General features: G+C 36.5%; 1 protein-coding gene and 1 pseudogene across 1 annotated transcript in view; both read left to right on the forward strand.

Moving 5' to 3' along the window:
* SRBD1 (S1 RNA binding domain 1) overlaps window positions 1-13,326 on the forward strand; it is a 236,477-nt gene that overhangs the window by 128,169 nt on the left and 94,982 nt on the right. Inside the window, exon 16 of the mRNA XM_006159897.3 lies at window positions 5,556-5,638. Within this exon, the coding sequence (XP_006159959.1) occupies window positions 5,556-5,638 (83 nt within the window). The remainder of the gene's footprint in view (window positions 1-5,555; window positions 5,639-13,326) is intronic.
* Window positions 9,166-9,624, forward strand: LOC102480202 (fatty acid-binding protein 5 pseudogene; annotated as a pseudogene).

Below are 13,326 nucleotides of genomic sequence, written 5' to 3' on the forward strand. Positions count from 1 at the left end.
TTTTTGAGAGGTTTTTCACTATAGGGCGCGTGTGCTCGCCAGACAGAGAGAGAGAGAGACATAGAGACAGAAAGCGAGAAATCACCCCCCAGGGGGGAATGGTCACGCCGCAATCCCTTCTCCTCCATTCTCCTCTCGGGATCTTGGGCATGCACGCACACGCGCCCTGCGTGTTTTAAGCCACCGGGTCCGGGACACTAACCACGGTCGACTACGTGGGAGTCCAGTGACATAGCCATTATGCTAACTGCTGGTTCCCCCTAAGTAACGCTTTTAAGACGTGCTAGGATATAGCATGAAATCTTGTTAAATTTACATTTTCATCTAGGTTCTACATTTTATTTTTATTACTCATGGGTTTATATTTATATTTTGAATAAGTTCTGCATGATTTTTTAAAGTTTTACCTTCACCATACTTTACATTTTATCTCTAGAAATTCTTTATCTTATAAGTTATATAATTATTTATCTTAAAACTGTAAGCTTGTACACTTTGATCAGCATCTTCCCATTGCCTCTACTCCCCGGCCCCTGTCTTACTGTAAGTGGCATTTGGTGGAATATCAATTTTTGTGTATGTGTGTGTGTCTTGAAACCAACCAACTGACGTGCTCTCTTGAGTTCTGATATTTTTTCAGTTGCCTTATTATTTCATCTGCAAATAATAATAATAATAACAGCCTAGTTTCTGTCATTTTAATATTTATATCTAATTTTGTTTTTAGATTGACTAGAATTTCCATAACAATGGTGAATAGTAGCAGTGTTACAGTGAAGTAATGATGTTATATGTGGGCAAAATAGTATTTGGAATATATTTTGACATGCTGCATTTAAAAAAATATTACACATACCAGCCTTATTAAAATAAAATTTACATAGTATTAAATTTACCCTTTTACAGTATACAAATCTGTGGGTTTTGGTATAGTCAGAGTTGTACAACCATCATGACAGTCCAATTTTGAAACATCTTCATAGGGACCAACAAATGGTGTAATGGTTATGTCACTAGACTCCCACATGATTGATGTGGTTCAAGTCCCAGACCCAGTAGCTTAAAACTCATGCCAGGTACATGTGTATGCATGCCCAAAACTCAGAGAGGAGAATAGAGGAGAAGGACTGTGGTGTGGGCCATCCCCGCTGCCGGGGGATTTCTCACTCTGTCTCTCTCTGTCTCTCTGGTGAGTGCATGAGCCCTAAAGCAGAAATCTCTCTCTCAAAAAAAAGAAAAAGGAACATCTTCATAGTTCCACCAAGAAACCCTGTATTCATTATCAATCACTTTGATTTCTCTTCCTATCCACCACCCTAATCCCTGGCAGATGTGAACATGTTCGCCTGTTTTAGACATTTCACTTAAATGCAATTATACAATATGTGGTCTTTTGTGCCTGGTTTCTTTCATTTATCATAGTCTTAAAGGTTAATTCTTGTTATAGTATATCAATACTCCATTTCATTTTAAAGCTAAATAATTTATTGGATGGGTATAATTAATTAGAGGGTATACTTTGTTTTTATATTCATCAATTGAAGGATGTTAGAGTTCTTTTTACTTTTTTGGTTATTATGTATAATGCTGCTGTGAACATTCATGTATAAGGTTTTATGTAGGCATATATATATTTTTTTTAAGTATATACCTAGGAGTAAATTGATGAGCATGTAGTAACTTTGTTTTACATTTTCTAGAATCTATTTTGACTTACATTATTGTTTTCTTCTCACCATTCATTCTTTGCTTCATTTTTTCCTCCCTTTTATTATCTTTCTCAAAATGTAGGTATTCCCCAAGTTTGGGGCCACAGCTTTTCTCTCTTAATTCTCTTTATCAATCTCATAAACTACCTTATCACTTACTTTCATGAATCTGTTGTCAGCCTGATCATTCTCAACTGAGAGCTCTGCATTACTCTCTACTAAGTAACTTTTTAACAGTGTTCTTCTGTCTCCCTCCTATTGCCTCTCATCCTTTACATACTTATGTTATATGAAATGAATAGCATCTGGCAGAGAAAAATTAATTCTAGAAACATCAGGACCTATGTCAAGGGTCCATGTCTGTGGCAGTGTAACTCCAGAGGCTCTTTGGACTTACTGTAGAATTAATATGTTACCAAGAAACTATTATTTTCTACCCATTGTTGTGCCGCATTTAGGAATACTAGGTTGGAAAAGGGGATGCCAGCAGTGAAGGACTAAGAAGGGAACAAGGTAGAAAGCAGTTCTAAAACTCCTTTGTATTTCTAGGAATTTTAAAATATGAGAAACTATCCACACTTAACAATTTATTCAGATACTCTAACCAGTTTCAAAGTTTAGATTTTCATAATGGTGAGTTTTCTGTATGAGTAGATTTGAGAGATTTACCCATTATTGATATCGTTTTATTGAATTTTTAACACTGTCTTCCTACTCAGTAATGTTCTTGTGCCTTTTTTCTTAAGTTGGTTTACCATGGTGGGTTATGGATTGATTGATTGATTAATTGATTGATTGATTGATATTTTGCTCTGCAAGTATTTTAGCAATGTATACATGTGTTTGTAAGTCATTCTTATAGCACTATAGATTTAAAGGCTAGGATAAAGAAATAATATTTGCTTTACAGAAATTCAGGCTTATCTCTGGTTGCACTGTATTTGCAATCTGTAATTACAAATGTGATTATTAAAGAAAAGTATTTCTCCTATAACCTGCAATGTTTGTGTTAATTAACCTTATGTGATTTGTTTTTAATAAGAAAGATATATATGAAGGCCTTATCTGTGAGAGAGATGGGCAGATTGTATGATATAAACTTATTATATAGGAGCTTGCAAAGCATGTCACTATATGTTAGATGAAATAATAAAGGTTATGAAAAAAGCTTGAATGATTATACAGTGAACTCGGTGTTCACCATAGGTCTTTGATAAAAGAGGTGGTATAAATCAGTAACTAGAGAATCTAATAGTTACTTGCAGAAGGTGGTTTCTATTGCTAGACCTTGAACAGTTTAACCTGAAAACAAGCATGGAACTTCTTTTGATGGCCTTAATGTTTTCACTTAATTAATTTGTATTTTATCCAGCCTATATGAGTTGGCTAGATTAGCTTTTTATAAAAATATTTGTAATTGCTTAAGTTCTCATTTATTGCAAACTTTTTTTAGAATTATTTATCTATTATTGTTATCATTTTTTAATTTGTTGAGAGAGAGAGAGAGAAAGCAAACCACCAGATCTGGGACTTGGAACCATGGTTGGTCGGCCATGTAGAAATCTAGCACCTCAACCAGCATGCCACCTGCCAGCCCTACAAATACTTTTTTTCTTAACTTTGCTTTTAAATATATCACAATACTAATTTAATACTTTTATCATGAGAAATATAACAAGTAGATCAAATTTTCTTTTATGGATTAACATTTTTTCTACATAATAAAGCTATGTTTTGAGTCACATTTTTACATTTTTTTCTTTTACATTTTTCTGTCTGTAACTGTCTTCTCCCTTTGCATCTCACCTCACCCTCAACCAACTACTAGCCTCCGCTACAGTCGTTGGCATCCACACCCATCCTCTCCACCATCCCATCTTCAGATCTCTCAACCTCTGCCATAGACAGTATAAACTGAGTGAGCATTTTCAATGTGTATCTTTCAAAATCGAGCTCCCTTGGTTCAGCATTAAGTCTTCTACATTCATCTATTTTTGATTCAAATAAAAGGATCTCATTGCGTAATATTCTAGAGTATATATGTGCTCTAGTTTTTCAACCCAGTGATCAATTTTTAGACACTTAGGTTGGTTTCATGTTTTAGCAACTCAATAATGCTGCAATAAACATGGATGTGCAAGTGTCTTTTTGATTGAGTGTTATCCTTTGGGTAAATACCAAGGAGGGGGATTATTGGGTCATATGAGAGTTCTATTTGTAGGTTTCTGAGAAACTTTCTTATTGTTTTCAACTGAGGTTGAACTAATTTACATTCCAATCAACAGTGTAAGAAGGATCCTTTTTACCACAGCCTCTACTTTTTGATTCTAGCCATCCTAATGAGTTAAATGGTATCTCATTGTGGTTCTAATTTGCATTTCTCTTAAGACAAGAGACTTTGAACATTTTTTCATATGCCTCTTGGTCATTCATAACTCTTCCTGGGAGAGGAAGATTCTCCATTAGCTTGGAGATATCCTTAGCTTTCATGTGTTTAGAAAATGGAAATTGTTCCTATGTAAGGACTCAATGTAACTTATAACACTTGGGAGTAGTAGGGGGGAATGGGGAGCTATCTTTAGAAAAATCCATAAGTCATAATAAATTTATTTTCTCTAAATAAATTTTTAATAATTCTTTTTTTATTTTTTAAAGAATTATCTTAACTTTATTTTACTTATTTATTTTTATTTAATCAGAGAGGGACAGAGAGAGAGAAAGAGAGGGAAAGTGAGAAATCAAGCTGCCAGGTCTGGGACTTGAACCATGGTTGGTCATGTGGGAGTCCAGCGCCCTTAACCACTGTGCCACCTCTTGGTCCCTCTCTAAATAAATTTTATAAGTTAAATTATATATGAAGTTTTATTAGCATTTAGTTTTAAAAATTGATGACAATAAACGATAACCAAGTAAAATTGTGGCACAGATAAAGGAATGTGTGAAGTTAACTCTCAAGTTTCTTGAATGTGGGTTGTGGTGGTCATGAAAGGGATGTGATGAAAACTGTATGTGTTAAGAGGTAATCACTTGGGACTCAAGGAGATCACTTCTCAGGGTAGTGTTCTAGTCATATTCAAGACCTTACTTATATATACACTTTCTAATGTACCTGATATCTGGTTGTAATGAAATATGATTTCATGGGCCAGCAGCTGGTGTGGTGGTTGAGGTGCTGAATTCCTACATGACAATTCAAGTCCCAGACCAGGTGGATTGAGAATCACACAGGGCATGTGTGTGTGTGTGTGTACCCAAAATCTCTATAAGAGAGTGGAGGAGAAGGAATTTTGGCATGGTCATCCTCCCTGGGAGGTGAGGGGTGTGATTTCTCACTTTCCCTCTCTCTCTCCGGTAGTGGCCATGCCCTATGGCAAAAACCTAAAAAAAATAAAAATAAATCATAATTTATTCATTATTATTAGGATCCTGTCCTTAAAAGCATATCTGGTACATAAAAATAAATCACATTTATAATGATACAGGATTATTTAAAGTAAAACAAATATCTATTCTTTAAAGTGCAAGGTGCTTTATTTTGCTTTATCTAAAGAATGAAAAGGTAATTGTGTAAGTTTAGAAACTAAATATTTTATTTTTCAAAATCTGTAATCTTTTCAGTCTATTTGTGTTCAGGAATGCCTCGAAATTAACCTTGAAATTTTACATTCACTTTTCGTGGGGAGGAAAAAAGGGAACTTTGAAACTTAAATTGTTAAATTTTTGGCCTTTTGTGGAGAAGCGAGACTGGACAGGATTCAGTATTTACTTTATGAGGAATGAACATAAGCAGTCATCTAGGTACTGCTTTCACAGTAAATCACCTTGCTTTCTGATTCTTTTTTTCAGTTTCCATAGCAAGGCGTGTACAGGATCCATTAGCTGAACTAGTGAAAATTGAGCCGAAGCACATTGGAGTTGGAATGTATCAGGTAAAGTAATGTGGATCATTTAATTTATGAAACCCATCAATACAGAGAGCAGTAGTCAAACCTGGCATAGTAATTAAGTGTCAGCAAGAGTAGATTCCCATTTTCAAACGTTCTAAGATATTAGGGAAGGAGATATATTTTTTTTTCTTTCTGGCATTAATGATTTTGATCAAGACTTAGAATTGACTGTAGTCAGATTTAAAGATTATTATAATACATTAGATCAAACTGGTAACTTTATTTGGAGAGCTTCTTTTTTTTTTAACATTATAAAAACAGAATGAATATGGAAGAAGGGATATGTTGGCTGTTCGTGAAAACCAGTATAAACTAGTGATTTTTCAGGAAAAAATTCTTTGATACTTGTTATACCTTAGTTTTTCTCTAGGTTTTCTGTTTCCATTTGATTATTACAGTTAGTTTTTGTTCATTACCCATGTTAGTCTTCCAATTGTTGTTACTATGTAGCAGTACTAATACTAGTAGTACTTGTTTGTGTATTTTCAATTCTTGCCACTGTACATGTTCACTGGGCAATTGAGGACAGCATTAAATCTTAGCAGTGCATTCATGGTAGTAGCACAATGGCTTAAGTTGTCTCTAGAATGTTTGGGTTAAATTGTTTTCCTTGTTGGTGAAAGTGTTTCTTAAATTCAAAATAGACTCTTATTTTCTGTGTAGTTTTCATGGAATTTGAGTAATAGATACTATTCTACCGTTTCTAAAGAAATACTGTATTTGATCATGAACTCTGTGACTACTGGAAGTGGAAGAGATCTTAGAAACCATAAAACTTTATTCTCTCATTTGACACAAAAAGAAGCTATGTCCTAGAATAGTTCGAATTTTTACCCTGGATCACACAGTGGCAAAGTCCAAATTAACCTGTTATATATTGAGACTCAGCTGAGGCTGTTTCCATTTCATAGCAAATCAGACGAAGCGATAAATATCTCTAAACGAGTTTAAATATAAACTTGTACTTGTTCATTTAGGAAAGATAGTTGGGGCCTGAGAATAACACAGCAATAAGATGTGATGTTCTGTGAGGCGGACCCAGGTGGGAAGGTTCCAGGTTTGTGTCTAGAGTTCTCAGTGAGTACGTCAGGCACATACATGCCCATGATCTGGGACTGGCTGGGGCTGGGGTGAATCATGGCATCAAAACCCCATTCTCTCTCCCTCTCACTCATGAAGGAAATAAATAAATAGACTTAAAAAAAAAAAAGAAAAAGATCCACCCAGTGACATGGTAGTTATGGCAGCTGGATCTCACATGGCTGACTGCAGTGAAACTCGTAAAAACTTATAAAACTTGCCGGCACATGTGCCAGTGTGCCTAAAATCCTGCAAGCAGAAATAGAAGAGGAGAGATTACATTGTGACCATTCCCCATGAGGGATGCTTGCTTTCTTTATCTTTCTCTGTCTGTCTGATATGTGCATGCACCCTCTAGCAAAACAAAACAAAACAAAACAAACAAACATAAAAAAAGGACTGAACTAGCTACAAGCAGATAGAAATACCTGGAATCTAGAGTACACCTATAGTAGTTTGGTGATATATTCATTGTAGCGAAGCAGAATTATACTAATTCAAGATTAAGTTATGGAACATTTCAGCAAGGTAGTAAAGAAAAGAGAAAGATTTCAAATGTGTAGAACCCAGGAAGGCTAACATTATTGGCATTAAAAAGTCTTTAAATAATTAGCAGAGACCTGGCCTTCAGGTTTGGATTCAAATATAGCATTTAATGTGAAAGAGTTTGAAATTCAATCCAAAAGCATTGAGAAATAGTTGAAGAGTTCTTTTTTTAAAAAAAAAAAAAAAAAAGATTTTTGCCATAGGGCATATGCACTCACTGGAGAGACAGAAAGAAAGAAAGTGAGAAATCACTTTTCTCTCCAGTGGTGATGGCTACACCTCAGTTTCTTCTATTCTCCTCTCAGAATTTTGGGCACACATGCACACGTGACCAACATGAGTTTTAAGCCACCAGATCCGGGACTTGAAATGCCATCAACCGCGGGAGAGTCCAGCAACATAATCATTACACCATCTGCTGGTCAGAATAATTAAAGATTTTTAAGCAAGGAAGTGACACGAACAATTTGTATTTTTAAACATTGACTACTCTGGTGAGAATGAATCAAAGGGGAAGAAGAGAGACAGCAAGACAAATTAGGAGACAATTTCACTAGCTCAGGTGGGAGACAGAGATATTTGGATAATGTTAATGGTAGTAGAGGTGGAAAGAAGTTAAGTCTATTTTGTAAGGGCTACTTGATGATACATGAGGGAAAGATTTTTTAAGAATTTGCTCCCAAGATTTCTAGTATGTGTATGGTGTCTGTGGATTTGATGGGGTGAGGTTAGTAATTCAGTTTTGGACAAGTTAAGTTTGAGATACCTATCAGAAACCCAAGGAAAGATGTCAAATAGAAATTGGATAAACAAGTCTGGGGATTAAGAGAACTAGCTATATTGACATTGCAGTATACATTGTTTAACCAATAATGAAACTGAAATAATGATCAAGATTAGAGGCTGAGCTCATAATATTCTGTTAACTATGCCACCACCACCACCACTGGTACATCTACGATTCCACATTCTATGAAATGACAAAAAAAGGAACATATGTATATCTATACCTATATAAACATGTATTTATATGAATAAATTTATAGTAGCCTGGGAAACAAGACAGCGTTCCATCAATGGATGGAAATTTCAAGAATCCCTGAAAGATACTAAGCATGAGTATGATACCCACAGAGAAATTAAACCTGGTGGAGACACAGCTCAACATATATGCAGATTGGGCTGGCCCTATAGCACAGTGGTTAAGGGAGCCAGATTGCACATGGCCAACCACAGATCAAATTCCAGCCCCAGTGGCTTGAAAAATACCATGAGTGTGTGTTCATGCATGCCTGAGATCCTGATGGGATGAAGAAGTAGAGGGCAAAGGGTTGTGGCATAATAGGGTGATTTCTTTCTCTCTGTCTCACTTGGGAACATATACTCACAGACATAGCACACATCAGTCGTGTTCCTGAGGTAGGTGCAGTTCCAGGTAGAGCCAAACCAGAGTCAGATTCCAGTATTGAGGAGAGCCTGTAGTAGTAAATAAGGAGATAATAGTAACTAAGCCCCTAGTAAACCATCCTTTTCTCCACCACCAATGTACTCTGAATTCATGCTTGAACACTGAGTATAACACAGGCCAGAGAGGCTGGGAGAAACCTCAAGAGATTTTTGATAGTCAGAAAGCCCAGAGAGCCTCATCCTGTGAAGATATACATGACCCCAGGCATCATATCCCGTATTTCCCACATTATCACGGGAAGCAGTTGATAGTAAACAGAAACAGTATACAGAGACAGTTGGGGACTATAAAATGATCTTGCTACCAAGAATCATTAAATGTTTGAGGAAACCCAATGATAGATACATGAGGCACCAGGCTTAAACAAACAAATAAAACACCCAATGGGCACTACATGCTCCTCACTGGAGTCCCTTCCCTGTTTGCTGCACTTGCCTGCCTGCTGCACTTGCCTACCCGCCTATACTCACCATGGCCAGTGTTCAGCAGCTGGCAGGAAGATGGCACCTGGTGGACAGCAAAGGCTTTAGTGAATACCTGAAGGAACTAGGTGTGGGAATAGCCCTGCGAAAAATGGGTGCAATGGCCAGACCAGATTGTATCAGTACTTGTGATGGGAATAACCTCACCGTAAAAACTGAGAGCACTGTAAAAACAACATAGTTTTCTTGTACCCTGGGAGAAAAGTTTACGGAAACTGCAGCTGATGACAGAAAAATTCAGACTGTCTGTGCCTTTAAGGATGGTGCATTGGTTCAACATCAGGAATGGGATGGGAAAGAACACAATAACAAGAAAATTGTAAGATGGAAAATTAGTGGTGGACTGTATCATGAATAATGTCACCTGTACTCGAGTCTATGAAAATGTATAATAAAAATTCCATCATTACTTCAGATAGGAACTGGCTGCGAGAATGAATAAGCACAGTTCAATGAGCAAATCTCAATACTACTTTTTCTTCATTATTGTGTTCGATTATCTTTATCGCAAACATGCAACTATTTCCAAGTGTTGATTTAATTAGAGTCATCCCTAAATGTGTGCTCAAAAAAAAAAAGACACCCAATGAAACAATGAATAGGCAGTAGGGATTTTATTCTTTTTTTTTTTAAATAGATTTATTTAGTTTTATGTTATTATTATCTATCTTTTTAATTTGACCAGAGGAAGAGAGAGAGAGAGAAAGTGAGAAAGCGAGAAAGCAAGCAACCGGGTCTGGGAGTCTAACCACAGTCAGTCATGTGGGAGTCCAACACCTCAACCACCACGCCACCTGCTGGCCCTGGCAGTAAAGACTTTATAATAAATAAAATTAATAGTCACAGAAAGGTAAGAGAAGTTGTTGGATTTATAAAACAAATGAGACAGATTGAACTTAAACCATTCGGATATCTTAAAGTTTAAACATGTGATTATCAGGGACCAGCAGTTAGCATAATGGCTGTGTCGCTGGACTCCCACATAGTCGACCACGGTTCGAGTCCCGGACCTGGTTGTTTAAACTCACGCCGGGCACATGTGCATGCATGCCCAAGATCCTGTGAGGAGAATAGAAGAAAAGGGATTGTGGCGTGGCCATTCCCCCTGGGGGGTGATTTCTCGCTTTCTGTCTGTCTCTCTCTGGCGAGTGCACGCGCCCTGTAGCAAAAACCTCTCAAAAAAAATGTGATTATCAATATAAAAATGTATCAATGGACTAAATAGAGTGGACACAGTTAAAAAGGCAAATTAATCACCTTGGAAGATTAAGCAAAGAGAGTCTTCAGAATGAAGTTGTAGATGAAAAACATTGGCAAGTATGAGTAAAAAGTCACATGATCTAGAAGACATTTTGAACTTTCAACATCCGTCTAATAGAGAATTCAAAGAGAAAGAATGAGGAAGAGTTATAATGACAGAAATAATTGAAGGAAATGTCCCCAAACTGAAGAAAGACAAATCTTTTTAAATGCCTAATGAGTGCTGAAAAAAGACCAAAAAAAATCTATACTCAAATGCTTTCTTATGAATGTTCAGAATACCATTGATAAAGAGAATCTGACTAATGATGCCCAGAGAGCAACCATAGTTCTCTATGAAGGAAAGATTTAGATTGACATTAGTCTATTATTGATAAAAATATATGATAGAAGATAGAAATGCAGTGGTTTCAAAGTTGTGGGAAAAATTTTTTTTGTGAGAGAGATTTTTGCTATAGGGCACTTGCACTCACCAAAGAAAAACAGAGAGACAGAAAGCAAGAAATCATCCCCTGTGGGGACGGCCATACTGCTCTCCTTTCTCCTCTATTCTCCTCTTGGGATTTTGGGCACATGCGCTCGGTGTGAGTTTTAAGCCACCAGGTCCAGGATTTGAACTGTGGTCAACTATGTAGGAGTCTAGCAATGTAACCATTATGCTATCTGCTAATCCCAGGAAAAATTTTGAACCCATAATTTTATATTCAGGTAAACTATCAATCAACATGACAAGTACATTTTGTTTACCCACTCATCAGTTGATAGACAGTTGAGCTATTTCTATTTTTTGGAAATTATGAATAAGTAATGCTGCTGCTAACATTATTTTTTTTTTTGAGAAGTTTTCACTATAGGGCATGTGCGCTTGCCACAGAGAGAGAGAGAGACAGAGAGACAGAAAGAGAGAAATCACCCCCCAATACAACTGAACTTGTACTGAGTTTCTTTTCAGTTGGTACTTAGAAGAGCTTTTAATATAAATTTATTACTAAATTCATTCTGATTTAAGGTACATGTAGCCAGACAAACATTGCTGATTTTAAAAATGAAAACTGTTTAAAGAAAGAATGATAGATTAAATGATAGATGCTATAATATTATTTCAATAAAAGCTAAAATACTTTTGGTTTAATAACAGCTAAAATGCAAAAGGCAGTACTCCAATCCTTTTCTTAGAAAATGGGGGAAGTTGATTTTAAAAACACATGCCTGTCATTATTTCTGGAGAGAGAGGCAGCCAGTGTGGTCGAATGACAACATATCCCAAACTGACCCCTAAAGAATTTGCTGGAAAGTGGCTTGGTGTTACTCCCAAGAAAACAGTCCGGGGTGAGAGCAGGATGATGCAGGCTTGGCAATGTTGGGTTCTATGGGACGTGGGGAATGGTGGTTTAGCTTAGCCTTGTTGTATCCTGAAAACACAACTTAAATAAGTTGGATTTGCTTGCTATTTATTTCTTCTTTGGATCATATTTTAGAGACTTTCAAGCTCATTAACACCTCTGGTAATGAGCATACACAGTGAAGTAGGAAAGACTCAGAACAGCCCTCTTTCTTCCTTTTGTGCCTCTCCGTTAGATCATTTGATGATGTTAGAAGAAGAAAACGTTGTCCAAAATAAGTTTTTGGAACACTTAGTGAATTTTCTATATCCAGGCCATCTTTATTCCTCATTATTGTGGATAATGAGGAGTCATCGTAAAAGGAAAATCATCGTCCCGGCTGACTATTTTCATGGTACAACCTAAAGGTGGGAATTCACATTTCATTTCACCAACCACTCTGTGAGATCAGTTAAGGGGGAAAAACACACACACACACACACACACACACGCGCGCGCACACACACAAGAAACAACTCTTCAGTCATCACATTATTATCTTAAAAAACTACTTTATAGTTACGTATTGGGATTATTAAATGTAATTTAGTTTAGCTCCGTAAGTTATGGTTCCTCATCTGTTCTATGTTATTTGCTCAAATTTTTTTTTTTAAATAAGGGGGAGAAAGGAGGAAGAAGAAAGATATAAGTATTTTTTTGTTTGATAAGGTATTGCAATGTGTGATCCTCTGCCCAGCCTCCCAGTTATCTATTTAAATTGGTTTGAATCCAAACCCAGACCTCCCATGTGGACCCAGCCTCCCACAGTGGCATCCTTATAACTGTGCCATTGTACCTGGGCCTATCTCAAATCTTTTAAAGCATTTTAATCCCTTATTTGCCATTGTTAGAGTGAGATACAATGAAGAGTCTTAGGTGACTTTTGCCCCCCTACACTAAAACAGTCTTTTAAAATACAGAAAATGCAAAAATGAAACAAAGGAAGCTATTCTAAAAGTGAGGCCTTTTCACACAGGTGAATTCCCTAGCAAAATAGTTTCATAGTCTTTGACTCTTAAGACCCAGAATATGGGCTGTACCTAAGTCTCTGAATTATAGAATATCATGAGTGGAATTCAATCTTAGCCTCAGAGTTCAGATATTTAATTTTTGTGTGTGTGACCTGACTAAATGGAAACAAGTAATTGACCTTGACTGGGAAGATGCATCAAAATCATTCATTACAATTTGATAATAATTTCGTAAACTTCAAGTTTAAAAATTTCTATTCTGGATACTTTTTTTCTCTATTCAGGATAAATTATGCTTTCTACATTGAAATGTTAGCTTTAGAGGCCAGCCAATGGCATGGTGGTTAAGGCGACTGGATCCTACATGGTAGTCTATGTGGTTCAAGACTCAGATCTGGTTAAGAAACACATTAGCACATGTATGTGCATGCTCAAAAGCTCAGAAGGACGGAGAAAAGAAGAAAGGATTGCAGCATGACTG

This window comes from Tupaia chinensis, unplaced genomic scaffold, assembly GCF_000334495.1.
Source record: "Tupaia chinensis unplaced genomic scaffold, TupChi_1.0 Scaffold000661_1, whole genome shotgun sequence".
NCBI classification, from domain to species: Eukaryota; Metazoa; Chordata; class Mammalia; order Scandentia; family Tupaiidae; genus Tupaia; species Tupaia belangeri.